Source organism: Pinus tabuliformis, chromosome 1_1 (assembly GCF_031772625.1).
Source record: "Pinus tabuliformis cultivar Carrire ecotype Pingquan chromosome 1_1, CPIR1, whole genome shotgun sequence".
NCBI classification, from domain to species: Eukaryota; Viridiplantae; Streptophyta; class Pinopsida; order Pinales; family Pinaceae; genus Pinus; species Pinus tabuliformis.
The window spans coordinates 982,688,501-982,712,223 of NC_142297.1; the positions used below are offsets into that span (position 1 = coordinate 982,688,501).

At 39.6% G+C, this 23,723-nt stretch overlaps 1 protein-coding gene across 4 annotated transcripts in view; it reads right to left on the reverse strand.

Annotated features, from left to right (window-relative positions):
* Nucleotides 1-23,723, reverse strand: part of LOC149217804 (uncharacterized) — a 164,738-nt gene that overhangs the window by 101,415 nt on the left and 39,600 nt on the right. For all 4 annotated transcript variants that reach the window (XM_089393083.1, XM_089393082.1, XM_089393084.1 and 1 more), the window contains exon 4: nucleotides 23,066-23,174. In XM_089393083.1, the coding sequence (XP_089249209.1) occupies nucleotides 23,066-23,174 (109 nt within the window). The remainder of the gene's footprint in view (nucleotides 1-23,065; nucleotides 23,175-23,723) is intronic.

The window sequence follows — 23,723 nt, forward strand, 5'->3', positions numbered from 1 at the left end:
AGATGGGATACATGCTTGTTCGATCCATTTGGAGACCCATGAGGATGTTTTGTGCCCTCATTGCCACTTGGGGACACCACAGGTCATTTGCTTGGATATCAAGGGGCTACCCCTTTATCACTATGTTTAGAACTCCATCATCCAACTTGGCACACATATGACTCCATTATGCCTCTTCAATGGCCCTTTGACCTATTGTATCTATTATTTTGCCCTCTTGGGAGGCTTATTTTTGTATTATTGAGTTACTTGGTGGGCTTGTCACCAATTAGGGTGTTATTTTGCACAATAGAGACACTTTTAGGGGTTTTCTAGGCTAATTATACCCATTGAGCTAATGGAGGCTCATATAAATACAATTGAGGCCTCATTTGTGACGCATCATCAATTGGATTTGGATCATTGTTTCTTCTAGAATTTCGCTATAGCTAATTGAAGGACGAATTGGAGATTCTTTAATGCATTTTGATGTTTGGGTTAATGCTATTCTATTTTGGAGCTTCTCTCATGCAAATGTGATGGATGGATATACTTTTTTGCCACGTAAGTTTCTCTTTTAGGTGAAATTTTCATTATATGTTTATGTATGGAATACAGCGTCATGATGTTGCTTGTGCTCTAAATTATGTGAAAATCTTGAATCACATAGGTAGTCTTGATCTATTGCATGTGTTATTCATTGGACAAGAAAAAGCGAAAGTTCATAGGGGTTGTCTTTGAAAGCCTAACCCTAAAAATCCATTATTTGACAAGCCTAAATATAAATCCTTGTTGTAGCTGGGTAGTTGCTTCATTAGGGCATGCAAAGCTACAATTAGGTTCCTTGATTGAACAAAACCCCAAATCAATCTCATTCTTGACTCCATTCTCCCAATAGACTAAGCACTGATCCTATATCCTTGGTGATCACATTGACTTAACAAAATATCATTCTTTCACCTATTTTCTTCCTCTTTTCTTCATCCCCCAAGGATAAGGAGATTTTCTAAGGCCATGTGTGAAATTGTAGGGAGGAGGAATTTTAGGATTCCGTCTGGACAAGTTTCTTCATTTATATCTCCTCTACGGATCCTCCAATTTTGAACGAATTCCAACGATGGAATTACAAATAAATTGATGCCCTAGCTATCATACCAAGAAGGAAACCTTGAAGTTACTTTGACTTGGGGATTTCTTGAAGATTTGCCCTTTGTAGTTCATCATTCAAAACCTTTTCTCTTAACTATAAGTAATCATTGGATGAGCCTTTACCGTGGTCATAGTTGCAGGAATCTCCCCCCCCCCCCCCGGATCCTAAGCCGGAATCGCGTCCCGTACGGAAGCGTTCCGGAACCTCCAGGCGAAGCGCGATTCCGGTTTTTCTGAAGCGCGATTCCTATTTTTTGAAACGATTCCTGGAAATTGGGTTGCGTTGCCCCGGATCCGCGGTTCGGAGGGCGCTTCAGGCATCCGGAAGCGCCACGCTTCGGGCCCGGAAGCGCACGGTTCCCGAGCGCTTCGGAGCGCTTCCGGAAATTTCCGCGCGGGCAGCCAAGGAAACTTAAATTTTTTTTAATTTCTTTTAAAAGTTAACTTAACTTAGCATGAGGGGGTGGGTTAGGGTGAGTTTAGGGTGAGGTTAGGGTGAGTTTAGGGTGAGTTTAGAGAAGAATAAAGTTCCCATTCTCTTCTCATTTTCTCACTTTGAGTTTATGAGAGTTGGAGAAGAGAAGAGAGGAGAGGAGAAGAGAAGAGAGGAAAGGAGAGGAGAAGAGAGGAGAGCTTGGAGGAGTGAAGAAGGAGGAGCTAGGAGAAGGAGGAGGAGCTTGGAGCAAGAACTTGGAGGACTTCATCTACAAGAGCTAAAGAGGTAAGTTCAAACCCCAAACTCCCTTGTTTTTTTGAAAAAAAAATTGTATTTTTCTCCTCCCTCTCCTACTCTTTCCCATTGTTTCTACTTGCTCCTTTATTTACAGGTTGTCCACCACCTATATCCATATTCCAAGATGGTGTTCTTTTGGCTTCTATGTATCATTCCACTCTTGGTTTTAATGATGGCAAGGGTGAGGAATAGAGGGGAAGAGGAAGGGGATGAACTTGGTCCTAATAGTAGTGACCCAATGTATGATGAGGAGGAAGGGTTTGAAGAGGAAGGGGATGAACTTGAAGGGGACACTGAAGCACAAGATGGGAAAGGTACATCAACACCCTTGTGGAACTATGTGACCAAACTTGATGGGGGAAAGGGTGGTGGATCTTACAAATTTGTGTGCCCTCATGGTTGTCATGGAGGAAAACCATATACGGGTTCATATACCCGTCTGAGGAGGCATCTTTGTGGGGTGCTGGACAGTGATGAAAAAAAGGGTTCTGTGGGGGTACAAATTTGCCCAAACATTTCAACTGAACAAAGAAGAAAATACATCCAAATAGAGATGGCTGCACAACAAAAAAACAAGAAACAAAAAACTCATTCTGAATCAAGTGCAACCTCTAAATTTGGTAGTTGCCCATCTCCTCATGGTACTTCTGCAACCTCTGGAGGTAGAAAAACAATAGGGGATTTCCTTAATGTTGCTGGGAGGGATGATATGGATGGAAAGATAGTCCGTTTTCTTTGTGCTTGCGGTGTACCATTCAATGTGCTTCGCTCTCCCTATTGGCATGACATGGTAAAGGCCATCAATGAAGCCCCAAAAGGATACAAGGCCCCCAACTATGAGAAAGCTAGAACAGTGTTATTAGAAAGAGAAAAAGCTAAGGTTCAAAGAGCTTTGACACGTTTTACACATGAGTGGGTGGATTCTGGGGTATCCATTGTATCAGATGGGTGGACAAATATTAGAAACCAACATTTGATAAATGTTCTTGGTGTTTCTTCTAGTGGTGCAGTATTTATTGCATGTCATGACTCCTCCTCCATCAGTGCAACTGCACAAAACATTGCAGATCTCCTATTGAAATCAATCAAAGATGTTGGTCCGAATAATGTGGTTCAAGTGATCACAGATAATGCAGCAAATTGTAAGGCAGCAGGAAAAATTATTGAGCGTACTCATCCACACATCTTTTGGTCTGGGTGCCTGGTTCACACATTGAACCTTTTGATGCATGATATTGTGAAACACAAAGATTGTGGGTGGATTGCTGAGGTTTACAGGAAAGGGAAGCAGCTCATTAAATTCATCACAGGGCATACAAGGGTAAACTACTTCTATGGCACTTACTCCAAGTTGCAATTGCTTAAAATTGCAAAGACAAGATTTGCTAGTTATTACCTCACCTTTAGGCGGCTAGTGAGGGTGAGACAAGCTTTAACTAATCTGGTGTGTGCTGAAACATGGGATGAAATTAACACTGACACAGATGGTGCTAATGTAGTCAAGGACACTGTTCTTGACAGTTACTTTTGGTCACAGGTTAAATATGTTTTGCAATTCACCAAACCAATTTATTACATGATCAAGTTTGCAGATTCAGATCGACCAGTAATTGGGGAGGTGTATGAGCAAATGGATAGCATGTTGGGGCAGATTAAAGACATTGTTGAGCCTAGAGATACCACCTTGTACAATTATATTCGTGTAGAGGTGCAAAACCAATGGGAAATGCTAAATATTCCATTGCATGCATTAGCATATGTTTTGACACCTAAATACTATCATCCATCATGGCTTTCAACACCAGCACCTGGGGGGGGAAGCAGGAAAAAACCACACCAAGATAGAGAGGTTCACGAAAAATATATGGCTGCATTGAGTAGATTAATCCCTGATGATGAGGAGGCTGCATTGGTACGGAGACAGGTGAGCAACTATACGCTCAACACTGGTCCATTTGGGAGCATGCATGCAATTCAAGATCGAGAGCATTTTTCTGCTCTTGAGTGGTGGAACATGCATGGAGGGGGTACTCCACTTCTACAGAGTTTGGCATTGCGGGTGCTATCACAGGTGGTAAACACTTCTTCTGCAGAGAGGTGTTGGAGCTCTTATTCTTTCATCCACAATGTTAAAAGGAACAGGTTGAATTTAGACCGGGCAGAGAGCTTGGTTTATGTTCATTACAACTTGCGATTGTTGTCCCATTACTGTGAAGATGCAAAGTCTAATAAAGACTTGTTGATTTGGGACAAGAATCCAGAGGAGCCCAATTTGGAGGATGGAGTGTTGCGACTAGAGCAATTAGAGGATGCTCTTATCCAAGTATGTCCATTGTGGTATGAATTTTCCAATTTTCCCTTATAAAGCATTTCTCTAATTCATGTTTTTAATTTTTTTGTTAACTAGTGTTTTTTTTTTTTGCATGAATTTTTTGAGCGATTCTAGGATGATGATGACCGTGTTGATATGCCACCACCCCCACCCCCATCTGGTCCCTTGGTTCCTAGGTTCCATGGTTCAACACCAACAGCAGGGGGTTCTTCTTCATCAGTTCCAGTGCCATGACTTACACAGGGACCATCTTCTTCATTGCCACCACGTGGAGGCCCGCCATCACGTTCTATTCATGGTGGAAGGAGGAGAGATTAGTAGATATATTCACAATCTACTTCTTTTTGTCATAGATTACTCATTAGACTTGTAGACTTGTGAATTTGAATTTTGAACCTTTTTGGCTTGGCGGTGACCAAGTGACATATTTTGTAAACATTATTATTTGAATTTTGGACATGACAAATGTTGACAGTTGCTCACTTGCTAGATAAATCATAATATGCTCTATGTTTTATGTTTTATAATATGCTTAAATGTTTTATGTTTTATAATATGCTTAAAAATTTGATGTATGTTTGTAATAGCTAGAATATAGATGATTGTTGTACATACTAGTAACTACAATGGAATCATGGATGCCATATCTATCTTGATTTATGCAAAAATATGCATGTTTTCATGTCTTCTACAATTAATTTGGTATTTGGGATGTTTGTTTTGAGTATAAATGCAAAAAAATATAAAAAACAATATATATATATATATAGCAGACGCTTCCGCGGACGCTTCGCTTCCTAGATTTTTGGAAAATGACGCTTCCGCTTCGCTCCCGCTTCGTGCAACATTGACCGTGGTATATCTCTCAACCCTTGGTCTCTTATAGTATTTCTCTCAAGGGTTTTTCGTGGAAAGTCACCCTAGCTTCTCCCAAAGCTCACACTTCAATTGAATCCTTCCATTGAATGAGCCATCCTTGCCTCACTTTGAACCCTAGTATAAACACGTCAATCACAAGTGAGGGATTTTGGAAGTTTTGATCTTAGGTATTCATCATTTTTTAATATTCTTAAACCCAAGGTCATCCTTCCCTCAAGCCTTTCTTGGAGATTCCTTTTGCTTCTAAAACAAGTAGCCTATTATCTAAGTCTCTCCTTTGAATGTGCTTTGGAAATCACATTGTGCATCGTTATTAACCTCATCATTCTAGTGATTTCCCTATACCGAGACTCCTCTCAATGGTGAAAGTCCGTAAAGAGCAAGGGACATTTATTGAGGTGATAGTGGGTCCTTGTCCTGGACAAGTCGAACTTTGGTCACGTAACTAACAACACTTTTGCCCTTATGTTGGAATTTCTAAGTCTAACCCGTTAGAAATTCTTCCTGTACTATCTAGTTTATTTCACCTACTTGTTTAATTACTAACAAGTTATTTAACCATATAAATACTGAAAATAAACACAAGTATAGTCTCAACCATCTATAGATCATCAACTGAAAGGATAGACAAACACACAAGGGACACCGTTATTTTTGGACAATTGTCCCCAGAAAAACCCAACTAAGGAAAACCGATGCAGCAATTTTGAGGGTTTTATTATTAAGCAATTTTCTTGAGTACAACTAGGTGCCAAACTAGCTCACCCAACAGAGAAATCAATCTGGCAGTAATATCTCTCTTCAGAAGCAGATATTTGGCAAGTCTGCTCCACGAAAAACTCTCCAATGCCTCTCTGAGGCTCTGTGTCTGCCCTGATAGCCTCTGTGTCAGCCTAGAACCCTCTACGTCAGCCTTTTGCTGCTCTGTGCTGGCTCTCTGGCCCTCTGTGTCACCCATGCAAGCCTTGCTAGCCTCTGCGCAGTCACTCTGGCCCTCTGCGTGGCTCTTGTTGGCTCTGCGTAGCCTTCTCTGCCACTGCGTTGGTCCTTTGGCACTATCTCTGCCTCTCCGTTATGCACTCACTGCCCCTCGCTACCACTCAGATCACTTGTTCAATTTCTCTCAACAAACCCTGCTCCAAAAAATCGAACTGACTGATCAACTTGGTGTATCTCCAACTGACCCTCAAGCCTCCTCGTATACTTTTTATGTTGAGTCTTCAACAGCCGAGATTAAATCTCTAATCAATGAATAAGATTAGATTTGGCTTGATCCATGTCATTTAGAACCTTCTCACCTCGTTTTATATTAATACCCATTAATACTTTTATTTTCCTAAGTTTAGACTTATGGAATCCATTAAAAATATTAATTATTTTAATATCTCTCTAACCGGGTGGAATTTCCCCAAACCATTTCTGGGTCTTGGAGATCTCATGTGCCTTAGCCTCTCCAAGAATTTGCATGGCTAGAGTACATCCTATGCTACCCCAAATCAACACCTTATTCATCGAGGTATATTCTTTAAGAATCAACTTCTTATTCACAGTCGCATCCTAGAATAGTTTTAGAATGGCATCCCACATCTTCTTCACTATATCCAAATCTGTGATATGTGGAACAATATGATCCTTAACCCCATCTAGGATTATTCTCCTCACCTTGGCATCTTTCTTCTTGTATGCAATGAGCTTTGTTGGATCTATGGGTGTGGCCAACCTTGGTCGCATATTCTTTGAGACCATTCTCTTCCAACAATAATAAAATTTTGACTTTCTAGACACTAAAGTTAGAAGCTCCATCAAATCTAACCTGATCTCTTAATCCAGTTGAAGTCATTTTTGAAAACCCTAGGAAAATAGCTAAACCCCAAATAAATTTGAACTAGGTTTTATAAACCCTCAATTTCTCTTCATGTGCCTTGCACTGAGTCTCTTCTGCCCTTAGATCTACGCTTCACTAAGTTGCACTAATACCATGTGAAAATTATATTGCAGTTACTGGTGATTATTCTTCTATCTTTAGACATTATTTGTCTTTTGTAAATTAACTTACAGAAAATACTAAATAAAAACACAACTGCAATTTCCCCCAAAAATTAACCATAGTAACTGAGAAAATAACACAAAAAAATTGGACACCAATATTTTTGGACAAAATAGACCCTGGAAAAACCCCGAAGGGAAAACCAGTTTTCAGATGAGGGCATTGTTACCACACAATCTAACAAGGCCCTAAGGAAAGGAAACGTAAAGGACAACTACTAGACTAAGTGACAACAATGGGACAATGACCCACTATCACCTCAGTGAAGGTCCCCTGCTCTTTACAGATTTTCACCAATGGGAGGAGTCTTGGTAGGAAAGAAATCACTTGAAATGGATATCTCAATAACGAGGTATGAAGTGATTTCACAAATCCCATTCAAGGAGAGACACAATAAAGGCTTAATGCTTCAAAGAAGCCAACACTCTTTCCAAGAAAGACCTTGGGGTGAGAAGATCAAGACCTAGGTTTTCGATATGATGATTTTAATAGGTGTTCCTAAGGTCAAGACTCTAGGAGATGAGGTAGGACCTCTCAAAGAAGCTCTATGTGATGATTTGACACTTCCAAAAGGCTCTTCGCTCTTTGAGAGACCTAAGAAAGACTTGTGTTAGACCTAGGGTTTTATGAATAAGCGTGGGAAGAAATGCTTCCAAGGTACTCACTAGGTCAAGGCAAGGGAGGAGGAAAGGTTTCTTATGATTTATTCCACCGAATACAAGGCTCATACAACCCTCAATAAAGCCACCTATACAAGGAAATACAAGTTAGGTTTCCCCTCTAGGGCACACCTAGGGCACAAGAATTTATGGATCAATTACCACGAGAAATCAACCAAAATTGGACACACTATAGACAAAACCTCAAAGAAGAGTTCTAATGGAATAGAATCCAAAAATTCCTTCTTTAAAAGATTTCGCTTGATGCCCTAACTAGTCGTACTAAGAAAGAGGGATCGGAGATTAAAAAGGATAAAGGATGGAGAAAAGAGAAGTTGATCTCCAAACTTCTTGGACCAGCGACTAGTCCTTTGGGCTATGGAGCCTAAGATGATTCAAAGTTGGCCAAAACCATCCTTAAGGAAACTAAAGATTGATGCCCTAGCAACCAACCTTTAACATTTACCCTCTCAAGATTTATGGAGTTTCATGGAAGAAAGACAAAATCTCATCCAATGGGAACATTCATCATTTGTCATGCAATGAGTAACATATGCAATTTCCAACCAAATAGCTTTCCAGAATGATATTCAACAAATTAGGGCACAAGAGCATTAACTAGTTGCAACAATTCCATATATCAAACATTATTCCAAAAAAATTATTCAACGAGAAGCACTTACAAGATGGCAATATGATATATGATATATCCAACCACAAATCATGAAGTAGCTCCAAATAATATCGAAAATTTCAGCTCCAAATGTCAAAATGCATACAAGAATCTCCAATAGTCTCCAAAGGAAAAATGTGAGTTCTTTTACAAGAGAAGAATCCAAGTGATGATGATGAGTTCTCACAAATGAGACTCTTTTCTAATTACATGAGTCTCTCTAAATCCAATTAGCATAATGATCCCCCTGTTGGCATTATGACACAGTATGACACAGGTGTTGTCCTTGATGGCAACTCTCCCAGATGAAAGATCACAATATAGCAAGTAAACAGCAAAGAATCAAGAAATAAAGGTATACGCAGGTTCACCATTGACCAAGCCGCGTATACACGCAGGTTCACTGTATACAAAGTCGCATATACGAAAAGGTATACGCAGGTTCACCATTGACCAAGTCGCGTATACACACAGGTTCTCTATATACAAAGGCGCGTATAATGTACACACGCATTTCACAGAAGGAAAGGTGCGTACATGTTGGAAAACTAAGTTTTGGTCCGTGGTATTTGGTCTATGGTATTTTTGTATTGGTCCGAGGTATTGACCCCAGGTATTGGGTCCAAGGTATCGGTCCTACATGGTTTTGGACCATGGTATTGAGAAAGGCCTAAACCTATATAAGGAGAAGAAGATCATTAGGCCAAAATGCAAGTGTGCAAGTGATGAATATCTGATGAAGTGTGAGATCCAGTCTGCAGGTTATGGGTTTGTGATGCTTTGCTTGATCTGAACCAAGGATGCACCTATGCGGATGATGATGGATGATGGATCGGGATCTTAAGGCTTGGAATGTATTATCATTATGAGGTTTGATCATGGATAGACTAGATCTAAATTACCGACGCATATTTTATTCTATAAATGTTATGATCTGGGTATGACTGATGTCTGGTATAGTTGCAAAGTTATGAGTAAATATTTGCAGATCTGTATGCGGGTTCTCTCTGGTAAAAGCACGTATACACGCTGGTTAGGCTCATCAGAGTAGCATATACAATACAAAGTATGATATCTGAAGTTGTAGTTGGATCTGGTTGTTGTTGCAAAGTTCTGTGTCCTGCTCTGTGTTCTGGTGATTGTGTTTTGATGACAGGGTTTCAATGCTTCAGTGTTGGGTGATTCAGAGATCGATGATGTAGGTGTAGTTGATGGTTGTATAGCAGTGGTGATTGTTTTTGTGCTTCAATATTGTTGATGGGTCCAGTATGAAAATTGGATGAAACATGGCCTTCAAATTATGGTGTTGTGTTCCAGGAGTATCCAGTCTGAAAATTTATGAAACGTGGTACCTGGAGGAAGAGAGAAGGTCGTAGCCTTTTGTAGGCCGGCGCCTACGTAATGGTAAACATATCGGCTAGTACAAGAGCCAGGGGGTTGGAGCTCCCTTCCAATAGTAGCTAGAAAACGAGTGAAGGTTGTAGCCTTCTGTAGGCCGACGCCTACGTACTAGTAAATATATCGGCTAGTACAAGAACCGGGGGGTTGTAGCTCTCTTCTAGTAGAAACTGGAGAACAAGAGAAGGTTGTAGCCTTCTGTAGGAGGGTGCCTGCATACTGGTATGAGTCTGCGCCAGTACAAGATTGTAAACAGGATTTTCTTATATTAAAGGAAGACGGCAGCAGTTGGTTTTTGTCCCGCATTGGGTTTTCACCTTATATCACGGTGTTCATGTGTGTTTCTTATGTGTGATGATCTGTTCTATTTTACTACACCTGTTTACTGTTTATATGGTTAATGAAGTTCTGATGCACTAATTAAAGATCAACATATGATGGATTAACTGAATTATAAGTTTACTGGATATATGCTAGTTGCATTAAACACAGTCGCGTGTACACGCGGGTTCCCTTAACTAAATTAGCGTATATGAATCTGATTATGGAAATAAAAAAGTTATTGATTTGCTAATACTGATTCACCCCTCCCCCCTCTCAGTATTATTTCCAACAGCCCCAAAATTATAAAATAATGTGCTACAAACAAGGCATGGTCACAAACTAACCAAGTAGCTATCACAAGTTATGAAAAAACCATCCATAAGAAAGTCGAGTTGATGACATCATGATGATGTCGAACCGTTGGAGGGCCATGATGAGTTCTCTAAGTGCCATGATGAGAGAGAGGGCTCCAATAAAGATGAATTAGGGAATGGCGCCTAATTTTCCATGCAAGTGATCAGGTGGTGCCCCATAGTGGGTTTGGGGCACAAATGTTGGTCTCATTTGTCTCCAAATGAAAAAAAAGTTTGTACAATGCTCCAAATGAAGGCTCTAATGATGGTGCCTTCCCTCCCATGTCTGAAGGGTGAGACAAACCTCCTCTGTGTTGAGAAATCAATGCTAGTAGGATTAGGGTTAGATTTCTCTTTCTTGATAATTACTTGTGAATTATGTTGGCTTCTTTTACTTATTTGTTATATTATCTTTCATCAATCAATTACCAAATTATGTGTGCATGAAGATCACAAAAACACAAGACACAAGATGTAGGCACTCTGCCAAGGCAAAACCCCTATCTAGGGCAAAAACCACTCAAAATCTCCTCCTTCAAATAGTTTTCCTTGAGACTTTTCAAGCTAGACAAAGACCTCCTCCACACCAAGCCAGCCTCTTCTTCTTTGATCCAACCTTTGACTGAGTAGCAGCAGCACTTTGACCCTAGCAACTTTGACTTGGCAGCTTCTGGTATCAGCAACAGCTTCGACTTGGGATCCGGCATCAGCAGCAGCTACAACTTGGCAGCTTCGGGCATCAACAACAACTTCAACTTGGCAGCTTCTGGCATCAGCAGCAGCTTTGACATGGCAGCTTCCGGCATCAGCAACAGCTTCGACTTAGCAACTTCAACTTTGACAAGGAGACTTCGATCTCCTAAAGTAACCCACACGAGAGAGACACACACACACACAGACCCAAACTTTGGTTTTGTCCTTCCCTTCCTTCTTGACCAAACTCGTACTCCTTTTAGCCTCCTTCACCTTTGCACTTTTCTCAGCTTCCAGTGTCCAACTTCAGATATCGAACTATGTGAAAGAGAGTGAGATGCTCCAAATGAAGTCGAATTGCCTTGTATATATAGGCTTCCAATGAGGTCGAATTACCTTCCTTAAGGCCGACTTGGTGTGGACATTAATAATTCATTTTTGACTCAAAAATAATTCTTTTTAGATCGTTTGAAAGCCCAAGAAGGTTCTCATATTAATCCTAGGAGTCCAGAATGGGGACTTTGACTAATAAAATGATGACCCATGCTTTAATAAGTCATTGTAACAATAATAAATATTCTTTTGACAAATACATTTTATGAAGACCAAACCTAGTTACATTTTTCAACACTCCCTCTTAATTAGGGAGGTATTGATACGGAATATCTCAAACTATATGAACTATGAAGAGTTTAGGCATCGCAATGCCATGGACTAGATTCTTGACCAAGGAAATCTATCCAAGGTCTCTCAATAGTTTAGGCACCACAATGCCACAGACTAGATTCTTGACCAGGGCAATCTATCGAAGTGATACTATGATGGACTAAATATTTTAGCCTCTGTAGATACCATCAAGCTTACTTACTAACCATCAACCCAGGGATCTAGGTGCATATCCGACGTCAGAGCTCCATGACCAATGCCACCCTCCCTACTTCGAGAACTAGACATCAACACAAAATGTCGGCCAGATGCCCTCCCAGACAATGTCTTACTCACAAAGCCTCAACTTCCTAATTATTCCAATAGGTAACAAATCCTTCCCGATCAAACAGATCAGCAACAAATCTCTCCAAATCAAACTGATCAACAACCCTAAGAATGTGAATCATGCTCAGACCTTCGAAAGATTTACCTGTACAAACACAACCCCAATTAGTAACAAACTTTCAAATGTACATAAATAGATACAAACCTTTGGGATCTTCTAGACAACTTGATGTTGCTTCTCAACTTTTCATAGTAGGACTTAGAGCTTTCCAAATGAATCTTGATAGAAGATTCCTCAACCATACAACTTCCTTTCCTACTTTTCATGCAGCAACATATTCTACAAATAGATCCGACTTCTTCTTATCTCAGCAGCCCTTCAACATGCATTCTCCAATTTCTTCTCTCACTCATGGCCTTCACTAAAACTTACAACTGTTAGTCTTGGTCTAGTGCATGACACATGAAGTAGAGAACCATATCCATCACTCCCTCTTAATCAGGGAGGATCTAATTTTCATCCAGGCTCCCTCTCAACTTAGGGGGCTCAACTTCTTTTCTACGACATCGGAGAATCTTTCATGGCTTCCATCCTTCTCATCAGAGTTATCATGACCATCATTATTCACATCATGCTTATCACATCAACTTTACTTTACGAACATCTTCACCATCTTGAAGATTGTGTACCTGCACAACTTAGATAGCAAGTACAACCAAATCTATAGAAGCATGAAGTTAACCATATCAAAATCATGGAAGCATTCAACTTTAGACATCAAATACTTGGTTACAAACAAGAGACACATACTCTTCAACTTCTTGCTAGGGTTTTTGTCATAAACCCTAGACTACTTCATCAAGACTTTGAGTATTTCATAACAACCTTCATTACATCAAGGGTTTCAATGTTTCTTTCAAAGGTATGACATACCCTACTACATCATATTGAAAACCCTAGAGACAATTTAAACAAATATAGATCTACAATGTATCTAACAACTTCATAATTCATATGTTAGACTTCTCACTAGGATTTAGTGCAAGATCCTAGATTTCATACATGAGCTTTTAATAACCAAAACCAATCATAGCTCAATAAGAACATGACTAGCTTCCACTAGGGTTTGTTGCAAACCCTAGATTTTCTTAAACAATCAAACATCAATCATAACAAAAACTCGGATTTCAACAATCTTACACAAATCTCAAATTATCACATCATATATCAGAGAATTGGACTTCTACTAAGGTTTGTTTACAAAACCCTAGAATTCACAGATAATATCATCCTAGAATATCAAACTTCAACTAGGGCTTAGTTCCAAACCCTAGAACTCATGACCATCAACGATAAGGTCAACTCATACATCTAGGATTCCATCAGGCAAACACATATACCAAAGATTTCATTTCTAGGACATTATAAGGGTCTTGCTTATACCCAAATACACAAATAACAAACCTCATCAGAAAAGGGTTTCGATCAGGCAAACACATATACCAAAGATTTCATTTCTAGGACATTATAAGGGTCTTGCTTATACACCCTACCAAACCCTAATGATCTAGGGTTTCAATATTAAACATAGCAAACCCTAAATTATCAATACTTCAAAGGTTTGAGATTTCAGACATCACCATTCAACCCTAATAAATTAGGGTTTCCATACCCATACAAAAACCCCAAACATGACATCATCAAGGCATCAAACAATTTTCTTTTGACTTCAACAATAAGCCTAAGTAGTTTAGGGTTTCAATCATAATCATCATACCCTTAAGTTAGGGTTTTTCACAAAGAAACTTTCTAGGGTTCCATAGAGTAATCAGAGATATGAGGGTAGATTTATATAATGATGAATCACCCAATCAAGAATCTTTATAATTCATGAGAGCTAGACACAATGATGTTAGTAATAGTTTATCAAGAATGAATATCATGAAGAGAGAAAAAATTATAGTTCAAGACATACCTTTTTTTTAAACAAACCTTGTAATTCCAATGCATTGTCTTGGGAGTCCTCCTTCCTTGAGTCCTCAGCAAGTTTTTCCTAAACAAGGAAAATATGAATATAAATGTGATTAGTATTTAATGCAAACAAACTTGATAAGTAAGGAAAACCAAATATAAAAGACAATACAAGGAGTAGGATACTTATCTTTGGAAGTTGGTAAGGGCTCCTTCCAAGCTTGAGGGATAGTAGAATGATATGCAAGGGATAGAGTTCCTAGCAAATAGGTTATTGACTTCAAGTCCTTCCATCATGTTCTTCCTTGGTGAAACTTCTTTGGCAAAGTTTGCTTTATCCCTGCCTCTTCTTTCTTGGCCCTTTAGACTTCTTGATTTATTTGTAGACTTCTTCACTTTTCCTTTTACTAGATCCAAGACTTTATTTTTTTCAAGGATGAGATCTATCCTCTTCTTCCAAGCATTGTAATTGAATGATTTATCTAATTTGTTCTCTGTGAAAATTTCAGAATCCCACCTGAATCTACTACTGCAACAACTGATTAAACTTCTCCTGTTTGTTAATCACTGAAACAAATTGTCTACTGCTTCTTACAGCAAATATCGAAGCTAATACAATTGCAGCCTTCACTTAATTAATTAATTTGCCCAAAACAAGAACAGAACAATAGAGAAAAATCCACACAAGTGACATAGTATTTTTTGGACAAATGTCCTCGGAAAAAACCAATGTCGGAAAACTAGTGCAATAGCTCTGAGGGTTTTATATTATTAAGTAGTAGTTTTTTAGAACAACTCTGGATGCCCTTCCCAGCTATCAAGATACAAAGAAATAAACTGGCAGAAAAACTTAGTGAGATTTCCTCACTCTACCCGGCAAGTTTTGGCTGTTCTGGCAGCTGAACCAACATTCCCCAGTTATCTCTGCGCTGGCCCTTTGTAGGCCCTGCATCAACCTCAAAAGGCTCTGCGTTAGCTCAACTATGAAAGGTCTTGCCTTTTGGAGCAGTTTTCAGCCCTCCCAGCTCAGAAATGTCAACTCCTCTGCAAAACTCGGACTTCTGCTCTAGATGATTGCTTGTCTCTGGATGAGCCCTTCTCGCTCAGCTTCAAGCTCTGCATTGGCCCTTCTGGCCCAGCGTTAACCCTTCGGGTGTCTCTCTGCCTCTCTCTACTGCTTATCCTAGGTCCTAGAGAAGATACTCCAACCCAACTATCCCTACCCCTCACTGCAATAGCTCACTATCGAATATCTCCCGGGAGCTCCTCTGCTCTGCTTAAAAAAATTGATTCTCTGAACTCTCTATGATTTTCCAAGTGACCCTCAAGCTTCCTTAAATAATCTCCTCGTTGACATTCAACAGCCCAGATTAGAAGCTAGTCTATGGCTAAGATCATTTCTACTTGATCTTCGTCTTCTTCTAGAAGTTACACTGATAGTTAGATTAATACCCATTAATTATTTTAATAAACTTAGGAACCCATTAAAAATAATTAATTATTTTAATAAAACTATCTCCGGAGGAATTTCCCTTCTTTGGAATACATGTGGCCAAGCCTCCCTGCAAAATTTGAGACTTAGAGCACATCCAATGCTACCAGAAACCAACACTCCCTCTTAGCGAGGAATGTGCTCTAGTAATGCCCCTCACTAAAGCATCACCCTAACTTCATAACATCGTCCTTTACGTTGTTGATGTCTAACATGTTGTCCAACAATTACTGCATTGATGCTAGAATTGTACTATTGCTGACACTGCCACTGTCAACACTGCATCTGTACTACAACTCCCTCTAAATTCTTGCATCTGTGCTACTGCTAGCACTACCACTGCCAACTGCCTCTGCATTGCAAATTGTTGCATCAACAACGGGAGAGCATCCCAAATTACTGAACTAACTATGTTCAGTATGAGACCGTGTGAATGCTAGAAACTGACTACTACTAGTGTCTGCGTTGACCCTCTAAATTTATTGCGTTGTTGCTGCCTATTTCTCTGTGCCATCTGCATTGTTGCCAACTCTTCTCTACGTTGCTTAGTCTCTGGCGCTCCTAGCCACTGCAACTATCGCTCCAATACTCCTCTGCACCAACTGACACTGATCCATCCTACTACTTCTGATTTGGGCTCCCAGAGCAAGGAATTGATCTGATAGGTGGGCTCCTCAAGGATCCTGCCCATCTGTAGCTCTTTCAAACTACAGCTCTAAATCAGCCCACCTCCCTCCTGAAGGTATCTCGGCTGTCATGGCGAACTCTTCCTCCTTGATCTTCACGGTTGCAGCCTTCAGATCGTGCTTCTCGTCTTTGTTCTTCTTCTTGAGAGGACACTGAGTTGCGTAGTGACCCATTTCACCACACCTTAATCAGTTTATCTACGAGACGTCCTCCTTACGTCTCTGTTGTTCCGTTTCCCCTTCAATGCGAGAGCTACAATATCCTCCTCCTCCTTGGGCTTCGACCCACTACTGTTGCTTCCGTCAAGCTTGCACTTGACCAAGTCTCTCATCAGCTCCTCTTGCTTGAGAGCTGCCCACATCTCATCCCAATTCGGCAAAGTCGCCCTACCTAGGATACTCTGGACAAAGACGTCCCACTCATCTGAGACAAAATTGAGGGCCAGTCTAACCAACTCTGAGTCTTGAGGTGTAGACCCCACAACTAATAACTCATCATGGGTCTCCTAAAGCTTTGTGAGGAATGGATCCACACGCTCTCCCTTCTGCATCTGAGCAAATCTCAACTTCTTTTCCAAGTACATCTCCCGTTGCTCGGAAAATCCCTGATACAAAGTAGAAAATGCGTCCCACATCTCCTTAGCAGTCCCTTTGCTAGCGATGTGACAAACCACATGATCCTTCACTCCATCAAGGATCATTCTTTTCGCCTTCGTCATCTCAGCTTGGTACTTCTTCAATGGATCTGCATCTACAGGCACAGCCACCACGCTGTCAACATATGTCTTGAGGGCATGCTCATCTAGAAGGAATGACATTCTAGCCTTCTAGATGACATAGTTTGATGCTCTGTCCAACCTATTGATCCCTCAATCCACTGGTTGCCATTTCTACCACAAATTTCAAAAATATCCTCTTTGGTTCTCACTATTACTGCTCAACCAATAAGAAAACGGACTTCTTAGTGGGAAGTCTTACTAAGGAAGAAATTCCCTCAACCGTGCTTCCTCCTCTTCTAACGTTTTTCTGCCCAGCAAAATTGTCTGGAGAAAAGACTGCGTCTCACCAGCTTCTCCTCACGCTGAGACTTCAACGCTACTCCCTCCGCCCCGGCTAAATTTCGAACTAGGAGTCCTTCCTCTCTATCGACTCACTCAGAGAAAGACTACCCCGAAAATCATCCCTCCAACTAGGACTGCACAAACCCTCTGGGGTTTCGAACTGTTGCCTCCTGTAGCTTTTTCGATCTCCCTCTTATACTCAGCATTGGGTTATCTGGCATTGTTCTTCTTGCTTCACCTACAATCCTCTGATACCATGTGAAAATTCGAGAAAATCCCACTCAAATCTACTACTGCAGCAACTGATTAAACTTCTCCTATTTGTTAATCACTAGAACAAATTATCTATTGCTTCCTACAGCAAATATCGAAGCTAATACAATTACAACCTTCACTTAATTAATTAATTTGCCCAAAACAAAAACAAAACAATAGAGAAAAATCCATACAAGTGACACAGTGTTTTTTGGACAAATGTCCCCGGAAAACCCCAATGTGGGAAAACCGGTGTAGGAGCTTTGAGGGTTTTATATTATTAAGCAGTAGTTTCTAAATACAACTCTGGATGCCCTTCTCGGCTATCCAGTTAGACAGAAATAAACTGGCAGAAAAACTTAGTGAGATTACATCACTCTACCCGCCAAGTTCTAATTGTTCCAGCAGCTGAACCAACTATCCCCGACTATCTTTGTGTTGGCCCTGTGTAGGCCCTACGTCAACCTCAAAAGGCTCTGCGTTGGTTCAACTGGGAAACATCTTACCTTCTAGAGAAGTTTCCAACCCTCCTGGCTCAGAAATGTCAACTCCTCTACAAAACTCAGACTTCTACTTTGGATCACTGCTTGTCTCTACGTGAGCCCTTCTGGCTCAGCATCAAGCTCTGTGTGGGCCCTTCTGGCCCAACATCAACCCTCCTGGTGTCTCTCTACTGCTTATCCTGGGCCCTCGAGAAGATACTCCAATCCAACTATCCCTGCCCCTCACTGCAATAACTCACTATCGAAAATCTCCCAGCAGCTCCTCTGCTCTGCTTCAGAAAATCGATTCTCTGAACTCTTTGTGTGTTTTTCCAAGTGACCCTCAAACTTCCTTAAATAATCTCCTCGGTTGACATTCAACGGCCCAGATTAGAAGCTAATCTACAGCTAAGATAATTTATATTTGATCCTCGTCTTCTTCTAAAAGTTACACCCACAGTTAGATTAATACCAATTAATTATTTTAATTTCCTAAGTTTAGATTTAGGGACCCATTAAAAAAATTAATTATTTTAATAAAACTGTCTCTGGATGGAATTTCCCAAAACGCTTTCTAGGTTCTTTGGAATACATGTGCCCAAGCCTCCTTGCAAAATTTGAGACTTAGAGCACATTCAATGCTACCAGAAATCAACATTCTCTTCCTTTATTGTGTTCGACATTGTCCTTGAAGATAGTAAGCTTCTTGCCTTATAAGGTCTCCTTATATGATCCTTTAATCAACTTCTTGAGGTTCCTTAGATTACTTTCAATAGATCCTTAAACTATCTTTTTCCTCCTACTTCACCTTAGCTCCATTCTCCAGCTTTAATGATATTGATCCCAAACCTCTAATAGCTTTTGTTATCCCCCAATTCCACTGTATGAGAAGATGATTTGTTTGATAGTGTGAGGTTGTTTACTTTTTCTTGTCATATGCCTAGATGTTTCACTATCAATAATCCATGCATTATCATTATTAAGTGAACCTGTAAGTGTAACCAAAAACCCTCGACTTTTGACTTTGTTGAATAAGTAGTAGAAGATCTTTTTGATACAGCTTCCTGCAGCATTGAATCCCACTTTTATCATAGAGGGAGTAATCATTTCTTTCAAGCCAACGAAGTGATCTTCAATCTTCTTTGACCTTAGCTCTAATTCCATGTTGAGAAATCAATGTTAGTAGGATTACAATTAGATTTCTCTCTCTTGATAATTACTTGTGAATTATGTTGGCTTCTTTTACTTATTTGTTATATTATCTTTCATCAAGCAATTACCAAATTATGTGTGCATGAAGATCACAAAATCACAAGACACAAGATGTAGGCACTCTGCCATGGAAAAACCCCTATCTATGGGAAAACCCAATCAAAATCTCTTCCTTCAAATAGTTTTCCTTGAGACTCTTCAACCTAGACAAAGATCTCCTCCACACCAACCCAAACTCTCCTTCTTTGATCCAACCTTTGACCGAGTAGAAGCAACACTTCGACCCTAGAAAATTCGACTTGGCAGCTTCCGATATCAGCGACAGCGTCAACTTGGCAACTTCCAGCATCAACACCAGCTTCAACTTGGCAGCTTCCAGCATCAGCGCTAGACTTTGACAAGGAGACTTCGATCTCCTAAACTAGCCCACAAGAGAGAGAGAGAGATACCAAAACTTCGATTTGTCCTTCCCTTCCTTCTTGACCAAACTTGCACTCCTTTTAGCCTCCTTCACCTTCGCATTGTTCTCAACTTTAGATATCAAACTATGTGAGAGGGAGTGAGATGCTCCAAATGAAGTCGAACTGCCTTGTATACATAGCCTTCCAATGAGGTTGAATTGCCTTCCTTGAAGCCAACTTGATCTTCTTGAGGCTGACTCGGTGTGGAGGTTACATAATTCATTTTTGACTCAAAAATAATTATTTTTACATCATTCAAAAGAAGGGTCTCATAAAATATACAATGACTCTAGTGACTCTTTATTAATCCTAGAGTCCATAATGGGGACTTTGACTAATAAAATGATGACCCAAGCATGAAACCCATGCTTTAATAAGTCATTGTAACAATAATAAAAATTATTATGACAAATACATTTTATGAAGAAAGAACCTAGTTACATTTTTCAACATGTTGCTCTTGATTAAATATGAGTTCCATACCCTAATACATGACAAAATCCAATGGAAACATTGCAATCCCCCAATCTTGAAATCCTGAAAAACTGATAAGCCTGCTGGATTTTGTATGAGATCTAAAATTCTACTTTCTCCATATAAAATCCAATGAGGTTGGAACCACTCTCAAACATCCTAAGTCATTTCATGGTAATGTTAAAAAATTAAGTAAAAGTGACGTTCTCCTTAATCTTCATTTTCATAAGTGACATTCTCCTTAATCTTCATTTTCGTTCATCCTTTTACTTTAAGAATTTAACATTACCATGAATTGCATATCAATACTAGGGCCATAGGCTTGATCATTAGGCTGCCCCACTCAAAAATTATTTGTTTCTTTGAAAAAAATCACATTTGGAATGTTACTGCAAAAAAAAAAATGTAAAAAAGGCTAGGGAGCAAAAATTTCGCTCCCGGGGTCAGAGCGGGTTTGAGGTGGGCAGCCACTCCCCCCCAACTCTGATCAATACTACCATGTGGACATCCGAACTCTATCTCCTAAAAAGTAGGCGAATTGCTGAAAGTAGAAAATCCTCCTCAAAACTTATCAAAGACCTATATAATACCTCTGCAAACCAACTCTGAACAGGGACTGTATCACAGAACCATCCTGCATGTGAACTCTGTGTGAAGCAACCCCTGACTCATGAACACTGTCTCTGGAATCAATTTTGAACACCAACATGATGGCGGAGCAAATCTGGGGGTTAACAATACCATTCCCATGGATGAGCATGATCTGAGAGAATGACTGAAACGCTTTCCTCATTGATAGGAATTTTTGTACTTGGCCAACTTTATAGCACATTCACATTGATTAATCAAACATTCTACTGTCAGTTCATGGAAATATTTTTCCAGACATGAGAGGGACAGTTCCCACTAGCTATAAAACCTTCCTGATGAATCCCATTGACGGGATGACAGCTTTGTATGAAGTCATTCAGAGAGAGATTGCCTCTCTGGACTTATTCATTTTAAGCTTCCAATATTGAAGCGCTGAATCACTGAAAATCATCTTGCAAACTGGAAAAAGTGCTAGACAGTAGTAGTTTCCATACCATAAGTATGCATCTTGTTGCCACCTAATAAGGTTTCCCAATCACAAGGATAGAAGGATGGTGTCCCCTAAACATGCCAGAAAATCTAATTGAAGTCTGTCCCATATGAATCAACAGAAAGTCAAGAAGCCTCAATTTGCACACATTTTTATCTTGAAAACTTGATGTTAAATCAACCCAATATATCATCTACTAGTACTTAAGCAGCCAAAAGCTTGTAATAGTCAATCCTTCAGCAGCCAATCACTTGAAATGCTAAAATAGATTGAAGTTGCGTTCAGAAGAGTTGCATCAGCAAAGAAGCAGAAAAGGTAACAATCACTTCCTTGGTACAATAAATTTTCCAACATAAATGGTGGCTCTTGAGTTGGAAATATAGTATATATGAAAAAATATTATCTGCAAGCATCGTATGAAGTACAGATGGAGTTGTTTTACACAAAATTGCAATTATCCTCAACCTTATGTTATGTGTGTGATTAACTCAGGTGAGTGCTTGTATGGATGCTCTAGCACCAAAACTGCCTTTGTGACCTTCCATTCATGTGCATGAAAATCTTTCACCATAACGTGCAGTTTTTAGTAATAGCTCTTTCCATTTCCTATCTCTTCCCTTCAGCCAGTAAATGATCTCATTTCACTTAAATCTTACCACTTCCAACTGCAAAAGGCTTATTAAATAGCCTGAAGCCCTAAGACTCCACTTTCTTCAGGAGTTGCAGATCAAGAGGACTTTAAGTAGCTGATGGGGTCAAGGTTCACTTGTTAGTAGTAAGGTTGACAGACGAATAATCATCCAGCAGCATTCCAATCTCATCAGGGTCTTCCCACCCATTTGGCATGCTATAATAGAAGGATGAGTCTGGTTGCAAGTCCCAGGAAAAATTCAGTGGAATAGATCCCCCTCATCCCTAGCAACTAAACTGAAATCCATGTCATGTGGTGCTGCTCCTTGTGGCATGTTTCAGTAAGTAACTTCCAATAAAAAAAAACTAAAGGACTTTAGGAATTAAAGATGAGAGTGTGTAAGAGCTTCATTTGCATCGGCTGGAGTTGCCCTTCTTCTACAATTCCAGCAAAAATCCCTTTATTGTCATTCTAAGTGCTACTATTCTTATCATACCAAATTTTCAGGTAAGGCCACATTTATAATGATCTCATCTTATCATGTGAGGAGTGTTTTTAAACCACTAAATATCCCTTCATCAGAATTATCATCAACTGCAGTATGAATTTGATATGGATAAAATCCACTCACTTCATCGATGCCTATCAGGCACAAGCAAAATTATCTTGGTAAAACCAAGATTGGAAAAAACCATAGCTCATCTATGCATTAGTAGATGAAAATAGATGCACATCACAAAGGCACAAAATGAAAAGAAAAAAAACCGAGGGGGAGACGGGGAGTTGGGGAAAATTTGATTTTATTTAATGATTGTCACATTTCATGGTGAAATGCATAAACCTTCAAGCAAATACTTATTTCAAATGCAGCATTTACAAATTAAGAGGAAAATAAAGAATTTAATAATATTTTGCAATGAGGAAATATACGACATGCAACATATTGCATATTAAGATCTCTGACAGATTTAAGTTCCCAAGCAAATATGTTTATAAAGAGCTTTCATCATTAGTCCTTGCAGAGTAAAAACCAATGACAGCAATACCTCTAAAGCTAAATTATCGGGCAACAGTCCAGCTTGCTTAGCTTCATCCAGTTGCTCTAAATAAAGGGACGAAAATGTCCTGATATCATCTATGCTGGGGGAACCATACCTGCAGGGAAACCAGTTATAGTCATGTCACCTTACATGGAGCACCATGATACCATCAACGCTACATCTTGCAAAGAAAATGTGAAGACAATATAGTTGAAAAATAACTAAACAAATCCAACTCTCCCAAGAAAATAAATTATTTGTAAATGAAGTTGAATAGTAAGTTTTGAGTCTTGACTGATATGGCAAACCCATGTGAAGTCCATCAAAGCAAACAGCTTCAGCCCATGCTACGGAAAAATATAAACGACCAGTAGGACATTTGCAATCCAAGGAAACCTTGTTGATAGCACGTAAGACATCTCAATAAGAAACACATGTTGATCATATTAAACAACAATCATGAATTTCTCCTCAAATACTCATAGAGATATACTAAATTCACACTTTTGCAAGTATTGGAATACCATAGCTAGCACCTATTATAGGAAACACTAGGCCATTTTGCTGCTTGTAAATATGCCACGATGTAATGTTAGTAATAAAGTCATTAGGTATTTGGTAATGCTTCTTTTGACCACTCTTTGTCAACAATCCAGGAAAGTAG